The sequence below is a fragment of the Hyposmocoma kahamanoa genome, unplaced genomic scaffold (genome assembly GCF_003589595.1).
Source record: "Hyposmocoma kahamanoa isolate Upper Pololo Valley unplaced genomic scaffold, ASM358959v1 98972, whole genome shotgun sequence".
Taxonomy (NCBI): Eukaryota; Metazoa; Arthropoda; class Insecta; order Lepidoptera; family Cosmopterigidae; genus Hyposmocoma; species Hyposmocoma kahamanoa.
Window position 1 is genome coordinate 371,135 of NW_020655740.1, and position 21,260 is coordinate 392,394.

General features: G+C 38.4%; 1 protein-coding gene across 1 annotated transcript in view; it reads left to right on the forward strand.

Annotated features, from left to right (window-relative positions):
* LOC113238968 overlaps nt 1-21,260 on the forward strand; it is a 45,255-nt gene that overhangs the window by 15,112 nt on the left and 8,883 nt on the right. Inside the window, 1 exon segment of the mRNA XM_026475837.1 lies at nt 17,395-17,529. Within this exon segment, the coding sequence (XP_026331622.1) occupies nt 17,395-17,529 (135 nt within the window).

The window sequence follows — 21,260 nt, forward strand, 5'->3', positions numbered from 1 at the left end:
ACCTCCGGTGTCAGTTTGACCTGTGATTTTTGGGACACCCTGTATATGTTCCGGAAACTTATTGTAAAAACGTATGCATTTCCCCATAAAAGAATCGTTTACCTTGGTTAAACGAAATCGCGCTACCATGAGTTTGGACTTAGCTCTGAGGTTGATGTCATGGATATCTTCTTTCTTATTTAAAGTCTATGGTTTTTGCATACAAATATGGTTTGTATGTCTGCCGCTTTACGTCTACGACTTATCTATTATATTCATGTTTAAGTTTAAGTTAAATTACGTATGACATTAGGTATTAAAATTACACCTATAACCCTTTTAATCAGGCACCATAACAAAGGGCACGAGTGTTCCAAAGATGTTATTTCGGCTATCACGCACACGACGAAGAAAAAAAGCTGCTTTCTTCGTTGCAACAATAATAACGCACACACTCAACATATCCCCGCACTAGGGCAAACTCTGTGTCGCGGGTGCCATGGACACACACATAGACAACCACAAATTACTATTTACTACCGCTGCCACTTTTCGACGGCTCTACCCATTACCAGTTAGCTGCCTTGGACTTGGTGGAGCGAGAAGCAAAGAGATTTATTAACAACAATTCTCTTGCGGAGTCGAAGCTACAACATCTCAAACATCGCAGAAAAGTAGCTTGCTTGTCGGTTTGCTATCGGATTTTGTTCTTCCTTCGGCCGATTAGAAGGTCCGAAACACTCCATCCTTATGTCGTTGATATACTATCACTTCGCTTGGCTAAGCGCTTAGCTTTCTCCTTTCTGATGCGTGCGGCAATGGATTGGAATAATCTACCGGCCGGCATCTATGTTTCCCGAAACGTACAATTTGGGGCTATTCAAGGCTAGAGCGAATAGGCATTTTTTAGGCAAACGTGTTCCATCGTCGGTCACATCGTCGCTTAGCATCAGGTGAGATTGTGGCCAAGCGTGTGTCTGTTATATGTAAAAAAAATTACACCCAAACTCACGAGAAAAATAAATGTGGGCCATACATTTTCTCCTGGCCCGGGAATCGATACTGGGACCTCTACGTAGCAGTAAATGCTAATCGTTCGGCCACGGAGGCAGTTAGCAATATCCTTGCTGTTCTTTGTTTGGAAGGTTAGCATGGCACCATTAGTTTTCTCATAGTGTCTATATTTCCGTGATGTCTTCAACTGTTTGTGTGAAAATTGACTTTACGAACTTTGTCTACTGCCGTGTTGCAATATTAAGTATTATTAAACACACGATATTGTACTATTATAGTATATTAAATTGTTTTTGTGAAATTACTCCACTAGTCCACAAAGAAAAATTCGATCGGGCTGGCCTCGAACCAGCGACCTCGCCATACCGTGTCTAACTGGGCTACGGAACGACCCAACAGACCTTACGAATTTCTCAATGTACTTGTTGCAAATGTTTGTTTTTGATTTTAACGACTTTTTGCTGTAACGAGAATTCTATATTCTATATAAGTTTTTCTTCTTGCCACGCGACTTCGGCCACGACACGACGAGGTAGCTAGTTCGAGTCCAGCCGGATCTTTGTATTAATACTTACTGCATTTTTTATTAACGACGAGAAAGAGTAAAACTTGAGTCTAATCACTCGACCATTTAGTAGCAGTAGAACTCCGTGTGAAAGAGTCCAGGGAAGTACTTACCTATTTCTGCCGGCAAGCATTACTGTGTTGTGATTTTGAAGGGTAAGATGCTGATGAAATCACCGGCACATGGGACTTGTCAGTTTATGTTTGAGGGTGACGAGTGCAGTGGCAGTGGCCGTAAGATCTTTGAGATTTAAAGCTCTGAGTGGCACTGCAACTGTTATCAGAAATCAGAAACCTTTATTGTATGAACTGGTAGATTAAGATGTTACTACACATTTGTTTCGCAGTTCTTACCCAAGTCGGGCGTACAATTTCTTAAAATTACAGTATAATTAAGATATAATATAAATTTAAACATCCATAAAATAAAATTAAATTAAATTAAACATGATGTACTTTTGTCAAATATTTGATATCACTTTATAAAATTCACTTATATTATAGACAGAAAACATTGTCAATTAGCCATTTCTTTAAATGAGCCTTGAATGGATTACCATTAAAGTATTTTATATCAATCGGGATCCTGTTATAAGTTCCGATGGCCGTTACATAAGTGCTGTGGTCAAAGATCGTGCTTTTCATCACAGGGAGTACAAGACGGTCCTTGTTCCTTACGTTAACGGAGTGTGGATTGGATTGGAGTGTTATCATTAGGCGTTTCGCTTACCACCAGGCGCACGACTGGTTCGTCCTATCCTTTGGTGTAATAAAATGTCCCGATCCTGAGCTAACTGGACCCCAGCTTTAGCATAGGCGTCCAGTTCTTCATGCTATCGCTTCTTCGGCCTTCCGCGGCGCCTTACGCTTTTGGGGCTCCACTGAGTGGTTACATCGGCCCCATAAGTCTTCAGACATGCGGCAAACATCAACTCCATTTCAGCTTCGCAGCTTTTTGAGCTACATCAACAATCTGAGTTTCGTGATCCGAATCCGGTCGGTCCGTTTCACACCAAGTACGTCGCACTCCATTGCTCGTTGGCAGAGCCTGAGTCTTGGATTTTCGTAAGTGACCAAACATACGCGCCATAAGTTCTACTTTTTGAAAGATATAAAGAGAGCACCCCTCACAAGATCTTTAATAATCCAAAGGCCAATAGATTCTTAGTAGAAGTAGACCTCTTTGTAAAAGAGTTCGTCCAGGCAAAGTACTGCCACCTTACCTATTTCTGTCGCCAAGTAGCAAGTGTGCTGGTAAAATTACAGGCACACGGGACTTGTCAACTTATGTATCCGCTCACGCGATGCGCTCCTCCTACCGCAAAATGGCGGCTATTTGGTTTCGCAAATTAGAAAAGCATTCAGTTTAAATACAAGTTTTTATAAATAAAAATTATTATTCTGCATTGCTAAATAAATACCCTCCGTACTACCAACAAAAACATCTCAAATAAAATGAAATGAAATTTTTGGTGTACTTGGATAAATATGATAATATTCCGTTTGAGTGGTTCTAACGTTTACCTTGAAATTACTCCTTAAAGTATAGTTTATAAACATTTATATTCAGGGTAAACTTAAAAAACGCTACTTATGGTATGTTTTCAATAAATAAACACCGAAATCACCAGCCCAAACAATAACACACACGATTGTCGTGACGTATTTTTGAAGTTGTTTATTTTTTTTAAATGACAGACCCAAGCATTAAAATCTTTATGGTTTGCTAGAATAGTTACCGAAATAGCAATTAATATTAGTTCTTTTACCTTTGTTATAACTTCGATATCCGATAAATAGGTATAAAATCATCACCGGCACCTCTAGGTGTGGTATGCGTCTACGGCTGCATGTATCGCGTGAGCGGGTATACAGTGCCCCTCAGATATTTGCGTGGCACTGCAAAGCTTAACATCAGGCGCACGACTTGGCGGTCTCGTCATTTGATGCCCTTCCAGGCAATGGATGGATGGAGAGATCAGAGAGAGGCCTTTGCTCAGCAGTGGGACACATTAGGGTAATTGTACCTAATTGTAATTCTACGTCGACTTCTCAATCTTTAGTCTACTCTGCGAGCTTAATTCAGGGATTGGCGGCGGCGTCGCCAAATTAATTTCGTATATTTCGGTTATTGCAGTTCTTATACTACGTAACGTCACTACTTTGCAGTTGTTGTAGATTGATAGGCAAAGTTTACAAGTTGGTTGCGGCATAACTCCGGCCGGCACGGCATCAGTTCTTTTGGGACTCTTTCAAACCGCTTATTGATTTACCCCGGCCTCTTCGACGTTTTCGTTCAATAGGAGGCCGAGTAATTGTGGAGCTTCTGCGCCCACGTTAATGTGACTATCATAACATCTCTCATTATAAAAAGCCTACCTCAAAAGTTCGCTGAATTACATCCATTTGCCAAGGTTTATTGAAATCTGTTAACGGAAAGTCCGCGAACGGGGATTCATCACCTCTTGGCCACCATTAGAGGTAGAATAGTTTCTTCAAATATAAATGGGACCAATACTGAGGCGCCCTCTTTCCAAGAAAAAAGAATCATCATAATAGGTTCACAGATGCACACAAAATAAATTACAGTTGAATTGAGAACCTCCTCCTTTTTGAAGTTGGTTAAAAAATATGCTATAGTTTGTAACATCTATTCTACTTATCCAGAGCAATAACATTATTGATATTTCAAATGGACGTATGGTATTTTATCTTCGGAGCTAAATCGCTTATATATTTGTTTTTTTTTTTTTCAATTAATACAACTTTTTGGGCTCTTTGCAGCTACCATGGTCGTGAATGTTATTATTATTGCCTTTATGGCGGCCACTAACTGGGCTTGTGCCAGTGTCAGTTTTATTAAAGATAGTTAAAGACGAAAAACGAAAGATGCTAGTGTGGTGGCCTCTTAGGGTCGTATTCCAGAACTCTACTCAATGCTCAAATCGGGACTTGAGTTTGATTTCAAGCACTGGAAATGCGACACTAATGGCAAGGACTTGGGTATGATTTCTAGTGCTTTAAATCATACTCAAGTCCTGACTTGAACATTGATTAGAGTTCTGGAATACGAGGCTTAGATGCACGCAGTACCTGCGCGGCGGCAACGCGGTCTCCGCGCGGCGACCGCGCGGCGTGAGCGCGATTACATTTGTATCGAATAAATCGCCCTTATAGTTCGTCTAACGTTTTAATTTACTTTTGACAGCTCTACTTCTAATCAATTAGTGATGTCCTAATGCGTTACCGATTCGATTTTTTATAACAATCGATTTTACTTAAGAAGTTTTAATCGTAATTTGAATTCATTCAGAAACAATGACTTCGTTGAACAACGATAGTTCATAAAGTAAAAAAGAGTTTTAATCGATTGACATTTTCAACATTGTATTAGGAATTAAGAAACGGGGTGACGTGACCTTGGTAGACCGTAAACCATTAGAATTTATTATAATTATTTCAAATTTATTTGTTTTCATTGTAATTTATTTGACAGTTACCAAAACCTATTCAACGGAGAAATCAACTTGATATAATCTTCGTTACATAATCTGTCGTCTTGATAAATATCATCGGAGCTAAAAAGCACGTCGCTTTACTTTGTCAATGCTTGCTTGTTAATAATTATGGAACTTCGTAGGCACGCTTATGTCAAAAGTATAGTAAACAGGGGGTCGGAATATAGTATTGTTTATTGTCATTCTTGTAAATAGAGTCGATACAACCTCAAATGGTTGATTCCGCACAACACTTTCAGTGTTAAATCAGTCATTTTGGAAAAAATATATAGTATAATCTCAGTACAGAGTACTAAAAAAAACCGACCTCAAAAGTACGTGGAATTACGTCTATACTAAGTTTTATTGAAATATCCCCTAGTTCGCCACTATACAGGACTTGACACTGGAGATAATAAAAATAGGTTCTCACTACTCAAAGTATATTGAGAGAAAAACGCCTTGAATTGGAGAAATAGCAAAATCAACCATTAAAGTAATTTCTCCTAAATTAAAGTTAGGCGCTATTTATGAAAATGAATCTTCATGCGTGAACAGCCACCCTTCGAAGTGGATGATTTTCTTCAAAATGAAATGGGACCACTATGGAAGTACCCCCTTTCCGACAAAAAAAGAATCATGAAAATCGGTTCACGAATACCGGAGTTATCGCGTAACATACATACAAAAAAAAGAACATACAGTCGAATTGAGAACCTCCTCCTTTTTTGAAGTCGGTTAAAAATTGAGGACATACACTGATTTACTATACGGCGTGAAAACAGGATTCCTGAAAATTTTCACGATAGAAAAAAATAACAAACTCACTTCATAAGTCGTTTTTTCCACACTCATATCCCTGCACTAGGGAAACCCTGTGTCGCGGGTGCCATGGACACACCATAGACAACCACAAATTACACCCCAACTCACGAGAGAAATAAATGTAGGCCATTCAAATATTTCTCCCGACCCGGGAATCGAACCCGGGACCTCTGCATAGGCAGTTATATCGAAGGAACTTTCCTTTTTCTTCGGTCTTTGTATCAATAATAATAACTTCTATTCCTTGAGAATAAATTGTAAATCTAATCTATCTACCGACCCGAGAGATAGGGTTTTCCGGAGAGACTACGGACTCGACGGCAAGATCTGGGTACGGCGGGTTCCGGGCCAAGCCCTCCGACGGTTATACGTCTTCACGGGCGTCTCTGGCAGACCCGGACTTGGGTATGGACTCGCTGGAGTTTGTGGTTAGCTGCAGGGACGAACACGTTCGTCTGCCCCGGTAGATGGTGACCGGGGCGTTCGTCCCGCGACGGGAAGTGAGCGTGCCTACAGCTCCGGTACCTATCTGGAAAATAGGGAGGATGCTGTACGTGTACCCGGAGCGGCTCACCTAAGGCACTAGTCTTACAGAGAACCGGATGAAGTACGTGCTAATCCGCGGTTAGCACCTGACTTAGATGGTCCCTGTGCGAGCTCACACCAGTCCTAGTGCCCTTCCCGCATAACCAAGAGGTTGATAGGGAGGGGTTCTATAAACAAAACTTATGTAAAAAGATATGAGACTTGTAAGTCTAATCTAGAAAATCTGTAATTATTTACTTATTGTATGTACATTTTGATTGTAATAGGCTGTTGATTTGAAATTAAAAGTTTATCGGATTTTCAGGTATTTGCGATATGTACACGTAGGAAATGAAACTATAATTTCGGAAGTAAGTCGCGTATATTGTACACTCCGTCCGAAAATTTCTCGAAACTTTGTTAAAAAACGAATATACACGATTTACATCCGAAATAAGGGTTTATTTCCTATTTATAACATTTGTTTTACATCAATCACCATTCAAATAGCGCAAAAATTTGACAAATCAATTGCTTCTTCGAAGAAGCGCTTGAAAATAAGCAACTACAAAACACTTACCAATAAATCATCAGCACGTGCCCTTTGTGCCGACCATTCACGGCATTGCACCAACATTAAATTGCCTGTCAAAACGTGATCCAAATATAGCCGGAGTTTAATTCGAAGGCTCGAAGTTCACACCTTCATGGTCAATTAAAAGATATCGAGCCGCGCCTGGCACCGCCATCGCTGGCACCATACAAACCGCGATAGTACTTACCGCATAGGTTTTTTCAAACTCCACTTCCATTGAACTCGGGCAAATTAAGGGTGACGGGAAACTTCTGTCAGTATAGGGTGATTGCAAAATAATGCGTCAATGCTGCGAGAAAGAAACTCAGGAACCCTTAGAATCAATTTACTTTATAAATTATTATAAAACTCGCGCATTCCGCGGAAAATTTTGTCTTGTAGTTTGTACGTGTGCGATGTACAATATCGTTACAAAAATTTGCTTCCATTCCGTTCCGCCGCAATATAAATTCAGTCTTACGGCGATTAGCGGCAATTCGTGTTAGAGACTAAACTCAAGACATGTGTAGTTTTGACGTTTACGTGATGTTCGCTATAGTGCAGAGTAATATGGAAATTAACGGTCTTGGAACAACTCAAAAATCTACAATGACAGTCGTCTCTATAAAAGAAGGGTATGCCAGGTGTTGGCTACTTTCCTGACCTGACTAAAGATTCAGCGACTTGAGATTTTATGCGGCAATTTTTTCGCATATTGGTTAAAATAGGGCCTCAACTTTTCTACAACCCATACCAAAACCGAGGCCACGTGTTCTATAGTAATTAAAGTACTATTTTTTCTAGGCACAGCGCCGATCGATAATCTGGTAATCATTGATGGTGATGAGTTATTAATAATATAATGACGCAACACACTCAAAGCCCCGCACTAGGGAAACCCTACGTAGCGGCACACCCCGGACACTCCATACAACGGTCGAAAATTATTTACCTACTACTACATACAGCAAGGTGCTATCTGCACACGCGCAACTGTGTGCTTGATGTGGCAGGGTTACCCATCACTTTCTTGCACTATTACGTGATCAGAGCGGCAACATAGCGAATATGCTAACGCGAATCCATTGTCTATGATTCTATTAATATAATCCAGAATCCAAATAATTACACATGTCTATTATGTATTTGTATCGATATCATATCATATTTTCATTAATTCACTAAGTAGAGTAATATTGAAGATTTATTTAAAAAATATATTAAAAGCCCTTAAAACGTTATATTTTGGACATGTACTTTTAAATAAGGTATCCAAGGCATTTGAAATTGCGTGTCCAAGTTGATCATCATTATTTAGTTAATAATTAGGTGTATTCACTACTTACGTAATATTTATCGGCAATACGAATTGAAAATTCGAGAACCCTTGTCTACGACGTCATGGCGCCTCATTATATTGATATAACAAATTTGTATTTTTTATACATACATATATTACTCTGCAGTAAATAAATGGAGAAAACAATAACTGAATGAGTCCCAGACATAAGTTTTTTTTTGCTTACTTCGTTTCTTTCGGAAAATTATGATAAACAACGGTACACAGCACAATTCACGACCATTATAAATAGTAACGTAAAATGATGTTTTATGTTAACGGACAAGTTTCGTAATGAATAAATGAAAACTATATTCAAATATGAAAGCCGTCTTCGCGCGAAAACGGCTCGCCGGCAGCCTTGTTGTCGTTCAGTCAATGTGACCGGCAATGTGCCGGACGTGGTGCGGTATCTAAAGCTAGGGAGGGGCGGAGAGTGCCCGTTCTCTTTACTTTTTGTTCTCTGGTAGCGGGTGGCATGGACCACACATAGACAACCACAAATTACACCCAAACTCACGCGAGAAATAAATATAGGCCATACATATATTTCTCCCGGCGTGGGAATCGAACCCAACAACCCTGCGTGGCAGTCCAGCGTGGTATTCGTTCGGCCGCGGAGGCAGTTAACTTAAATTAAAGGAGTTATAAACGAATTGCCTTTGTCAGCCATAAAGATCACATAAAGACCGACTGATCTGGTTTTCGACGTCCCTAAGTATAGTTTATCTCTGGTCTCTATTTTATTGCAGTTATTGGCGCAGGACCCTTCACTCAGTTACAATAACTCCTTTAAAGTTTATCAACCCAGCTTTGTCTGATTGCTTGATTATATCGAATATGGACTGATGCCTGATGGACTAGGTCCCACCTTTTCTGCCCGTAGCATATGAATGATCACGGTAAGGATATATTAGTTACAGCTTACAACCATGTGTACCGAAATAAAACAGCATCCATTCTTATCTGGTAATTTTTCTATCAATCACGACTTGATTAAATTAATTACTGAAATTGGAGCTGCAATCATTGTGTTTGATAATCGCAGCTGGAAAATAAGTAGCGTTATCATATTAAACAACGTCTTATTTGTTTCAAGCACTGTTTTTCAGCATGTGCCGTGTGTTACCAGAAAAACTTATTCGGATTTTACGAAGTTCGAGCAAACGCTAGAATATCTCACAGATTGCATGTTGTCTCATAATTTGGCTCCGGTTCCGTAATCTGAATGCCAAGGCCGATGTGCAGCGATTGCGGGCACGGTGATTGCATAATGGTTAATATGGAATATTGTTTATCAACGCCTTTCAATAGGTACCTTTGGGTTTGTCCTTTTATGTTAAGTAATATTTTGCCAATAGCTACTTATGTGGCTTCTCAAGATTGTCCGCAAGTTACTGTCTATATAAAGAACTGTTTTCTAATATCGCTCTCTCTCGACTCAATCCCGAAATTATTTCCGTGTTTTCAGATTCCAATTTTTAAACGTACATTAAATATTGTGTGGGGAGTTTGACATATTTTACCGCCATTCGTAAATTTCTATTCTACAAGCCACAGAGGAACTAAGCCCTCGTATTTCGAAGTTTATTCAATGAAAATGATCTGTTTACTTTGACCTTGTACAACGTTCTAACACGCATGCCAACGCCATGGACTTCCATCATAAAGCAGTCTCCGTGACTAACTAGCGAATGCCAATCATCCGGAAAATTGCTCGAACGATGTTTAAGTTCTAGTCCACAGAGTGTATAACATTAATTGACGCATAGCTAATGCATGAGGGAGTTAAAGCTTCACCTTTATTTTTCTTCACTACACTTTTTAATTATTAAAAATTCTGTTGCTTTAGAATTGCGATTGTCTAATGAATCCTAAACAATTCCATTGTAAACGATAAGCCTCGAAAAATTCCAAAAAGTCCTCGTCATCATTTTATAATCTCAAAAGCCAACGAACTCCCCTTTTATGTCTACACTTTCACCGTCATTGTAAGACCATAAACTTTGGCTAAAGCAATTACATTACAGATAATAATAGATCCAGAGACAATGATTTATCATACGCCTTCAAACTATAAAGACGATAACTGTTTCAATGTACCAAACCAAATTGCGAAAAATAATTTACGATAGAACCCAACCAGAAAACGTGTATTCGAATATTTTTATAACTTGTTTGACTTTGGCACTATAACCCCCCTAATCTGCAAACTTTTGAAGTTAATAACCACCCGGAATTCGTAATGCAAGTATGCGTGTGGCTAGTCCTGATGGTGTATGCAGGAATCTGTTGCCCCAGGTGTGAATGTTGCGACGATCTTCAGTCTTGAGCAGTCGATCGTCTGCTATGTGGTGATTAGTAATTTGTAAGAGGTTATTATAAGAATTATTGATGAATTAACTTTTTTGCCGATGCTGCAGTTGAATCGGATTTTTACCAGCAGTCTATTGCTGGACATTCTCTCCCAATGTGCGCCAGCAGCCTTTCGCAGATCGTCACTTCATCTGGTCAGAAAGCGTCCTGCGCTACATTTGCCGTGGTCCACTCAAGACTCGTTTCCCTCTTCCGTCATCGGTTCTTCGACAGATCTATCCAGCCCACTGCCACTTCAGCTTGCCTATTCTACTTCCTATATCGACGACGTTAGTTCTCTGTCGGATAACCTCAATTCTAGTCACCAAGAACAGCTACTTCCATAGCTCGCTGAGCGACTTTTGGCTTGAAATGGCCGTACCATGAGTGTCCGCGTCTTTACTCCGTATGACACAACCGGAGTCGCAGTTTGAAGATATCTGCGATATGCATGTCGCAGAAATACCACATCCAGCTGGATCTTTTTAAGCGCATAGCCAATATCAATTTGGTTAGCTGATTACGGGCACTACATCACAAGAAAGACAGGACTCTTTTTGCTGCGAAAATATATTTAGAGTAAATAATCAAGCCTTTCTGCGCAAGTTTTCACTTAGCTCTGTATGTTCTGCTACGCCAACAATGATGAGTTTCTGACGCGTTGGAGCTCTTGCACGACTAGGGTGGTCTGGTCTTAAAACCGAATAGCCGAACAGACCAGCCAATTTAGAATCTAAAACATTGAGTTTGATGCTAGTAATAAGTACAGTTTGTAAGTCAAGTTAGTACTCTAACCTGTGCGGGTAATTAGGTTGTTCCACTTCCACCTTCGTTACTCGCGAGAGCTTCAAGATCATTGTGATAGAATAGACGAGGCAATGCACATCCGTTATGTAATTTTACGCACTCGATTCTGACTTTCATTGCTAGGGGAATATAAAATGGGACATAAACTCTCCGTGCCAGGTTGGAGTATTCTAATTCTGCCCATAAAGAGTACGTTCGTTCGATTTTCATCTTTATTATATTACCAATTCATTCTACTAGTCTCTTGTAAGCAACAGTTAATAATCTTTTTGGGGTCCTGAAGCAAAATTTGTAAATACACCATTATTTGCATCAATAGGCCATCAGGCTTTTGTATAATTCGAATTGCGAGTGTAGTGAAACGGAACCGATCTTGATTGAATGAATTATGTTCGGTAATCATTAGGTGTGGTGCCATAGCAAAAGCAATTCACGGAAAGTTATTACCGTAATGTGCAACAATGACCTGCTTTCGAAAATTGACAAATTCGATAGTCTCGTATTCACCCTTATAGAAATCTGCCGACCGTGTAAGGTACTCTCGTTTCTAACCTCAAGCAACAAGAGATTACATTTCCTTAAAGCACCTCTACCGCATTAACCTTGAACAACAGCATATGCTTGATAATGGGCGATCGCAGTTAATCTACAATCTGATTCAAAGGGAAATCCTGCTCTATATGCACAGATGACTGCTCCAAACGATAAATATATACAGATTACAACTCATTAAAAATAGAAATTACAGGAAAGTTTACTAGACAAATAAGAAAATAAATATTTGTGTGTGTCTCAAAGGAACCATCTCAACGTTCCTTACGTAATTCAGCCGCTAACCAGTGATGTGAGCATTATGATAAAGGTGCTGATGAAATTACAGGGACATGGGCTTCCAACTTATGTGTCAGGGTGACGAGCGCAGTGGCAGTGCCCCTCGGATCATTCGCCACAGCAACAGTTATGGATATACAGGTGTCTCGCTTACTGACAGACTATAAATATAATCTATCTGTACCACAGCATCCATGAACGAATAAAGACACTTATCCAGGACATTTCCTGTTTCACTAAACGTTGCTAATCCGATGTCATCCCAACACCTACGTCACAGACGACCTCAGTGGACGAGTGACTTGCACGTTGGTTTTCACGGTGGCGCCATCTCAGGGTCCCGGGGATTCCGGGCCGGGTCAGTGTAGAAAACTAATTTTTATATATTGTCTCGGGTCTGGGTGTTTGTGGTACCGTCGTTGTTTCCGATTTCCATGACACAAATCCTTTAGCTACTTACTTTGGGATCAGAGCAAGGGATGTGATGTTATCTAATATTTATTATTTAACTGCCTTACTGCACAATTAACCTAACATGAGATGAGATGCCGACCCAACCGACCGTAACCTATGAACTTCGTGACCTGCTGCCACACGAATTGAAGGTTTCAAATCAGACCACACCATCGTCAGAAACTGCCTGCCATCGCATCATCGTACTTAAATTGATACTTCTGTCACAGATTATTTAATAGTAACTACATAACAGATACATCACTCTCATATAAAATCGTAGAATACTAAATGTAAATAATGAAACCAAGCGTTCACTATAAGGAAAAACGAACCTAAGCACGCGCTTAAAGAGGTGCAAATAACGTTGCCCGCCGTGTGCAGTCGTGCGGAACCGAATGCTGGGATTGTACAAGGATTGTAATGTAAGTGAAAGACTTTTCTGGGCGCTAGCGCTGTCGGTGATACACTCAGCGGTAGGCACTTATCGCGTAACCTCGAGCGAAAGACGTAGCCTTGCTTCTGTCCACACAATAGCACACGTTTGAAAGTATCTATCGGGTTTCAACAAAGCTTTCCAGGTTTTGTGGCTTACGCGGTTCGCACGTCACGAATTGCCAATCGTTTCGTTTCGGTGATACATTGTCTCTTGCGTGACTTTGTTTAAGTCGATTTTCTATCGGGTAGTTTATAATTTCCATAATGTGTCGTTGTCGGATTTATGGGTTTATTGTTGGAACGAAGGGCGGAAACGACGATTACTCACTGCGGTTCCTTCAGCTATTTCAATATTTCTATACCCCGTTATTGTTCGATTTACTCCGTTAGCCAATTTGTTAGTAAGTTTATCATTATATATATATTATAATAGTAATAACATACGTGCTCGTAGATATCTACGAGTATGCTGTATATACACCATATTGCGTTTACTTGACTTCGGTCATTAAATGTGGTTCAAACCAGCTAAGAAGCCGAGAAGAATAAAATAAATATTAGGGGTTAAAGTATGAAATTGCCGTTTTATTGCAATATGTTCTTTGAATTTTCATAGAATCTTCATGGTTTGAGGTTTTCGAATGAAACTTTTTTCAAATGGTTTCTGTGATTTTATTTTTTTTAAATTTGAAACATTTGAATATCGACTTTCAATTGTTTTTGTTATTCAATTTAGACAAGAAAGATGGATACTGCGAAAATTCGAGTGATTTTTGAATACGAGTTCCGACGCGGAACTAACGCGGCAGAAACAGCCCGCAATATCAATGCTGCGTTTGGAGAGGGGTCTACTAATGAACGCACCGTGCGATTTTGGTTTAAACGCTTTTGTGATGGAAATTTCGACTTAAAGAACGAGGCACGAGGAAGACCGCCCACACAGGTGAATAACGATGAATTAAGAGAGATAGTGGAATTCGATCCTAGTCAAACTACCCAGGAATTAGCGGCATGGTTTATTACCTTACCCACAATATTGACTCACTTGTGTCAAATCAATAAAATAAAAAAATACGAAAAATGGGTGCCTCATGATTTGACTGATCTGCAGAAAGAAACGCGTGTTGAAACTTGTGTTGCCTTGTTGAACCGGTACAGAAATGAAGGAATATTGGATCGAATAGTAACATGTGATGAAAAGTGGATTCTTTATGATAACCGGAAAAGAAAAATGCAATGGCTGACCCCAGGTCAAATGCCACAACAGTGTCCTAAAGCAAAACTTACCAATAAAAAGGTAATGGTAACTGTTTGGTGGTCTCAGCATGGTGTTATTCACTATAGTTTTCTCCGATCTGGTCAAGCAATAACGGCAGACGTCTATTGTGCCGAACTCCGAACCATGTTGACAAAACTAGCAGTAAAACAGCCCCGACTCATGAATCGATCTTCACCATTATTGCTCCACGACAACGCGAGACCTCACACAGCACGAGAAACCATTTTGACCCTTCAGGAACTGCAGTTAGAAACCATTCGTCATCCTCCGTATTCACCAGACCTTGCTCCAACGGACTACCATTTTTTTCGTGATTTGGACAATTATCTACGTGACAAGAAGTTTTCTTCCCAGGAGGCAGTACAAAATGCTTTCACACAGTTTGTGCAGTCTAGATCGTCGGAGTTCTATCGCAAAGGCATTAATAACCTTCCCATTAGATGGCAGCAATGTATAGATAATAATGGCAACTATTTTGATTAAATAAATTTGTTAAAAATTTAAAAAATAAACAATTTAGATTTTCAGTACAAATCGGCAATTTCATACTTTAACCCCTATTAATAATAATAACGCACACACTAAACATAGCCCCGCACTAGGGAAAAACCCTGTGTCGCGGGTGGCATGGACGCACACATAGACAACCACAAATTACACCCAAACTCACGAAAGAAATAAATATAGGCCATATAAATATTTCCACCGACCCGGGAATCGAACCTGGGACCTCTGAGTGGCATGGTAACCGTTCGGCCACTGGGGCAGTTTGCTATTATACTATTCCTTGCAATACTTCTAATTTTCTTGAAACCACTGATCATTGTAATTCTAATAAGACTTCAGTGAGATTCTATTGCAATTATGATAATATTAGTTATTCTGTTAAAATCTAGTTGCAATGGTAGTTGAGTCTCAATATATTGACTGTGGAATGGCAATGGTGGCATTCGTTCATTAATCGAAGTTGCCTTACTAAAACTACCATGGAAATTACTGTATAATATACTTAATAAACATATATGTATATTGTTAGTACTCGATGCCATCGACTCGCCCTTCAAGAGCGGAATACCAAAAAATTGCAATGGCAGTTCAATAGTAGCTATAGAGCTACTATTGAACTGCCATTGCAATTTTTTGGTATTGTTAATGTTAGCCATAGGGCTAACCACCAATGACGAGGCGTGAAAATTTACGTTAGTAAAGCCGGTTCAAAAAAAAATCTTAAGAAAAACTTTTTTTTTCCTAAAAGGCGTGAGTAGCACAATAACCCAATTAGACCAAAGCGGCCATTTACAAATAAATGGTACATGGCACTTGTTAAAAATACTGAGAAGACGCTTTGGCGAAACTTAAAACGACACTTACTAACAGACAAGACACTAGTAAAGTTAATTTCCCTGGTTCCATAACGCTAAATATAAAATTTATGACTTTATTTTAACAATTAATTACTTGTAAACAAACTTTCATATCGCGAGAATCGCGACAAGTGAATGCAATTATTGCCACTTTACTTTTTAATTGAAACAGCTAATTGACACGAACTTCTCTTTACATAGGCTAGGCTTTTTAAAACAAAACACCTAAACAAACATTTTTGTAACGCTATTTATCGTTCAACATTTACAAAATCTTAATAGAGCTTTTTTAATTAATATGTTATTATAATATTTGTTAATAGCAAAAAGAGTTTTAGACTTGACTACAATCTTTCCTAAGAAACATTGGCGGCAAGTTAGTACGGATCTTTAAAAATCAACCTTCACGCTATGTGTTATAAAGTTTAAATTTAAGTAAATATTCGATCATAACTCCATCATAATGTACGATTGCAGACTTTTGCGAACGTGTGCGTGTATTTTCTTGTATGTGCGTAGGTTTTATGAATGAAATGATAGTCGAAAAATTACCGGCTTAACTGGGGCTGTGAATGGTTAATAAGATCCATCGGGAAGCTCCGTATTATCAAGGACAGGTTCCTTTACTATACGTTTATTAATATTTTGAGTAAAGTTTTTAAGTAGTGTAATAGTTAAGATAATAAAAAAACTATTTCATTGATAATTCGAATGAATAGAGAAGCCATTTAGCACTTTTTTTTTTCAATCAACTTGCTATTGAATATCGTCAGAAAAATCTTGTTGAAGTTATCCCATGTGCTGCACGACATAACTATTACGTAAACTGACACTCCCCCGCACTGCGCAGCTACCTCAGGAGCCGACTCAGTTAAGCTGTAGGTATGTGGTAAATATACTCCACCTATTTCTCTAACGATATCTTGTTATTACAAAGTCAAAGTCAAAGATTATTTATTCCATAGGTAAAATAAATTTACACTTGAAATCGTCACATTTAAGCTACTGCTCGTTTACTACGCTGACCTCCCTGAGAAGAACGCGCAAGAAACTCTAGGGATAGCTCTTTTCAAATAAACTTAAATGCTATGGAAATACACTTTGAATCAAATTTGTGTGGATTCTGGAGCCATGTGTCTTTCCATACATCTTTATCTAACACGTAGTCTTCAATTTTGTAATATGATTTTTCGATCAAAATATTTTTAATGTAGTTTTTAAACATAGGAAATTATAAACTTAATATATGCTCCGGAATCTTATTGTAAAAACGTATACAGTTCCCCATAAAAGAGAGTTGTTTACCTTGGTTAAACGAAATCGTGGTACCATGAGTTTGGACTTAGCTCTAAGGTTAATATTATGGATATCTTCTTTCTTATTGAAATTATGTATTTTTTTACGAGCATATAAAATATTTGAGTAAATGTACTGTCATGCCACAGTCATGATACCAATCTCCTTAAACTTTTCTCTGAGAGAAACCCGAAAGCCTAGACTTTACACAGACGTAACATAGACTGTCTCAAATGCTATCGTTTCTATTGTAGGTGGTGGAGCCAATCAACCGATTGTTGGAGACGGTGCCCTTCGACTGCGTGTTCTACTCTCTTGACTGGCATCCTCCGGACCACGTGTCCTTCATCGACAACGTGCACATGAGAGAACTGCATCCCTCCAGCCCGGTAAGTAGGTCACCGTTCAACAATATACGTGTTGTTTACTTTTAAGACAATTAAGTTTCTCGACTGTAAAACGTGACCAGATTTCATTGATCCTGTTTTCACTTGATTATTGTGCAAGATGACCGAGTGTGAACTACAGGCATGTTTGTCAAACTTGTTTTTTGGTTTATTTGATCGTTTGCGATATGGTTTGAGGACAAGATGAAGTTTGAAGTTTATTACGATTTATAAACTACCTAATCAACCGCCTACTTTTTTATCAATATAAAAAAGACGAAAAGAATACGTAATACTTCATAGTTAAAGAATAAAAAGAATATTAATCATACATTGTAAATAATCTTTTTTTGTTTCGATTTTGCATTTTTATAATTGTAAATATATTTATGAATTACGTGGAACTAAGCACGTACACTATTAATAAGATTAGTGAAAGATAATATAGATTATTTCTTCTTTTTTTTTGTGTGTTGATTTATCGAGAGATTATAGCTATCTATTAAAATATAATTTAAAACATCATGATTGTCTCATATTGTGTACAAGCAAACAATAATAGCAAGAAAGTAATAATAACTTTTAAAAGGTATTTGACTATATTCTTGGAAATATCAAGTCAGAATTGGAATCAGACTCTAATTGTGAACTAATAGTATCTCTATTCTTCTCTTTATAGTGAGTAAAAATCCTTCTATTTTTATGGTCAATGTTTGCTGTTCCTTAATGGTGGTCTTTTTAAAACTGCTGAACTGCTGTTCAGGTATTGACAATTAAATAACGGTCTTATAAGACATTACGAGACACCTAAGAATATTGTGTAAAAAATGTGCTAATTAATGTCTTACACGATAGGAAGTGCTTTATACGAGCATGATCTTATAAATATTTGAAAACAGGCTAAAAATAATTCAACAATAAAATATATATCTGTACACAATTTTTATATGGAGGTATTTCTCATAAGTACTATACAGTACCTGCTAAATTCTGGTTTTCAACTGAAACCCTATTAGTTATTAAACTCATATTTATCCCAAAATTTGCAAATTGCCTAGCTGTTTAACGACACGCCGCGCCGCCCGCTGCCCCGTCAATTGCCTTCAGACGCTTGTCGACGTCGCATCTGTGTCGAATTTTCTCCTCCTGTTCTAATTTTATTCATGTTAATTTACAACGCGCAATTTTTTTTAATGTCAAGTGACGAGACGAGCAAGATCGTGCGGCCTGATGGTAAGCTACACACCTGTCCATAACTATTGCTACACTCGAGGTTTTTATCGCAAAGTTAACAGTACCAACCGAAATACAGTAATGCCCACATTACGCTTGCTTGGTGGCAAAAGTAGGTAAGGCGGCAGCACTACCCTGGACGAACTCTTCCACAAGGATAATTTTCACTTTCATTTTCAATTTCGGGACACGAGTGGCGACCCCCAACTCACCTCCTAAAATCTAGACGCGCGTTGAAATGGACGTAAATATTTTTATACAGAAAAGAATTGACAAAGGACTTTAGACACACGCAATTAAATAAACTTCGCCCACACACTTTCAACTTTGCCAATCGTCTGCAATGAAAGTAGCTATCAATTCAAAACTAGGGCCGGCCAAGTTTTTAAGTAGTCGTAAAAAAAGTTGCGCGTATCTTTGCGGCATATCACTATAGTCATGATTGATAGTTTAAGTACATGTGATAGGCGAGCGATAAACATGCAACTTGAATCGCCATTTTTATGGACTATTTTATGGTACCTCGTATCTTCTAACGGCAGTGGATGCCGATATTGCCACTTATGAACCATCCTTTGACTTGACGTATACCTTACGAGGTTTATTTTGGCAAAAAAGTAAACTGAACTCCAAATATCATCAACCTATTATACGTTTCGCGTACAGGTCTTTTCTAAGGGGAAGGTCCGAGAGTTGAGAACGTCCTTCGTTGTGCATGATTCATCATGTAACCCCTTAACATTCATTTCATTCATTAGAATAATGACCAATCTCAAAATCAACTCATTCATCAGGAAGGTAGTTTAAAAACAACTGCCCCCGTAGCATGCTCGATAAAGCTATTACATCCTGCTTTTTTACATTAGGCTGTCAAATTCGAGTGATAAAATTTTATCACTATAGCGAACATAGCGAGCACCATGACGTCACATTTTATGTTATCGCAAGCGCCGGCGCACTGACTGCAAAAGATTAACTCAGCGCCAAACATGGCTGCAAAGTCACAGCTGATTTTAAAACATTTCCACATTAATTTTATCAATATAAAAGTTGAGCGCGACAAACGAAATGAAAAGACATTTTTCGTTTCATCGTTTTCGCGGCGATGATAAATCGACAAAGATAAGCTACATACGCGATTTTATATCGTTATCCTTGTTCTTCAAAATGTATAACAATAGTTCATTACCAAATGAACAAACTTAGATTTATCAACTGAATTAAATATTGTCACGGGGAGGTCTAACACACATATTCTGCCATGCTACCGTCACTGAAGCATATTAACGTGCAAAGGCAGACTAATCGTACAACTGATGTTCTCACTTGTTTATTTTAACCAATCAGCTCGGTTTGTTTTTCGCAACAAAATTTGGCACATTCGGAATGCAGCTATATTACAAGATTAATATAAACTATTTTGGTTTGTGCCACTATTCTTGAAAAGCAGCGAAAAGTGCATAATTTGAATATTAAGGTCATTGGTACATGCTGAACAAGGACCAATAATTCAAGAGTGCTGCTAATATCCATACAATAGATCGTAACTCTGAAAAACGTCAAAATCCCGTCTTATACCAAGATGGCGCTGATCAATAGCTTGGAAGTAGTTTATATTATATAAATGGCCGTGGATGTCATTTATTTCCTCTTTAATATGAAATCGTCGAGTATATAACCAAAAATAGAGACGAAATGTCATTTAATTTGTTTGAAAACTATTCTGCCAAATCATTACGGTGACGACTGCGCTCCGATTGGCCAACCCGAATTCGAAGCAATTGACCAGTGTCGTCGATTGTTTCACTTCAAATCGACCAGTTTAACTTGTGCTTTAATATAATAGACGAACATTTAAAAAAGTTTCCCACACCACTGAATGTAACAGCCCCCCATAGTTAGATATATTATCTTTATTACAATAAACACAGAATATTTTTGGAGTATACGGAGACGTCCACACAGGTCAGTTGTTGGCGCTGTACTATTTCAGCTTTCTGATTTACGATTTCATCGCAAACGAGAGTTGATATTTAATGATCTAAGGCCCATTTACCTGATGAGTTGCATGGAACGGATGGCCTTTATTTCGTCTCTGTTTCTGGTTATATACTCGATGTATGACATACAAGTAGTCAGTTGTATTTCCTTGTAATATTATTCAAATATTGACCATCAGTGAAAATTATTTTCTGATCTTCAAATATGCATATCAACAGATGGCATTGTGTGTTACAAACTAACTTATAAACTATCGCTTGCTAATATAGGTAGGTGGCGCTATTTCTAAACAAAATAAAAGAATAGCCGGCATTGTCCATAAAAATCAGTGAATTAAGCGCCATCTATTTGATTTTTTTAGTGAAAGTACCTTTGATAAAATGCAGCTCGTCAATGTAATAAACAAAATAGAAAATCTCTCTTTATTGCCTCCTAGTTAAACAAGTAAATATTTAGGAATGAAACTATTTTTCCGGATTTAAATCGCGTATATTTGTTTT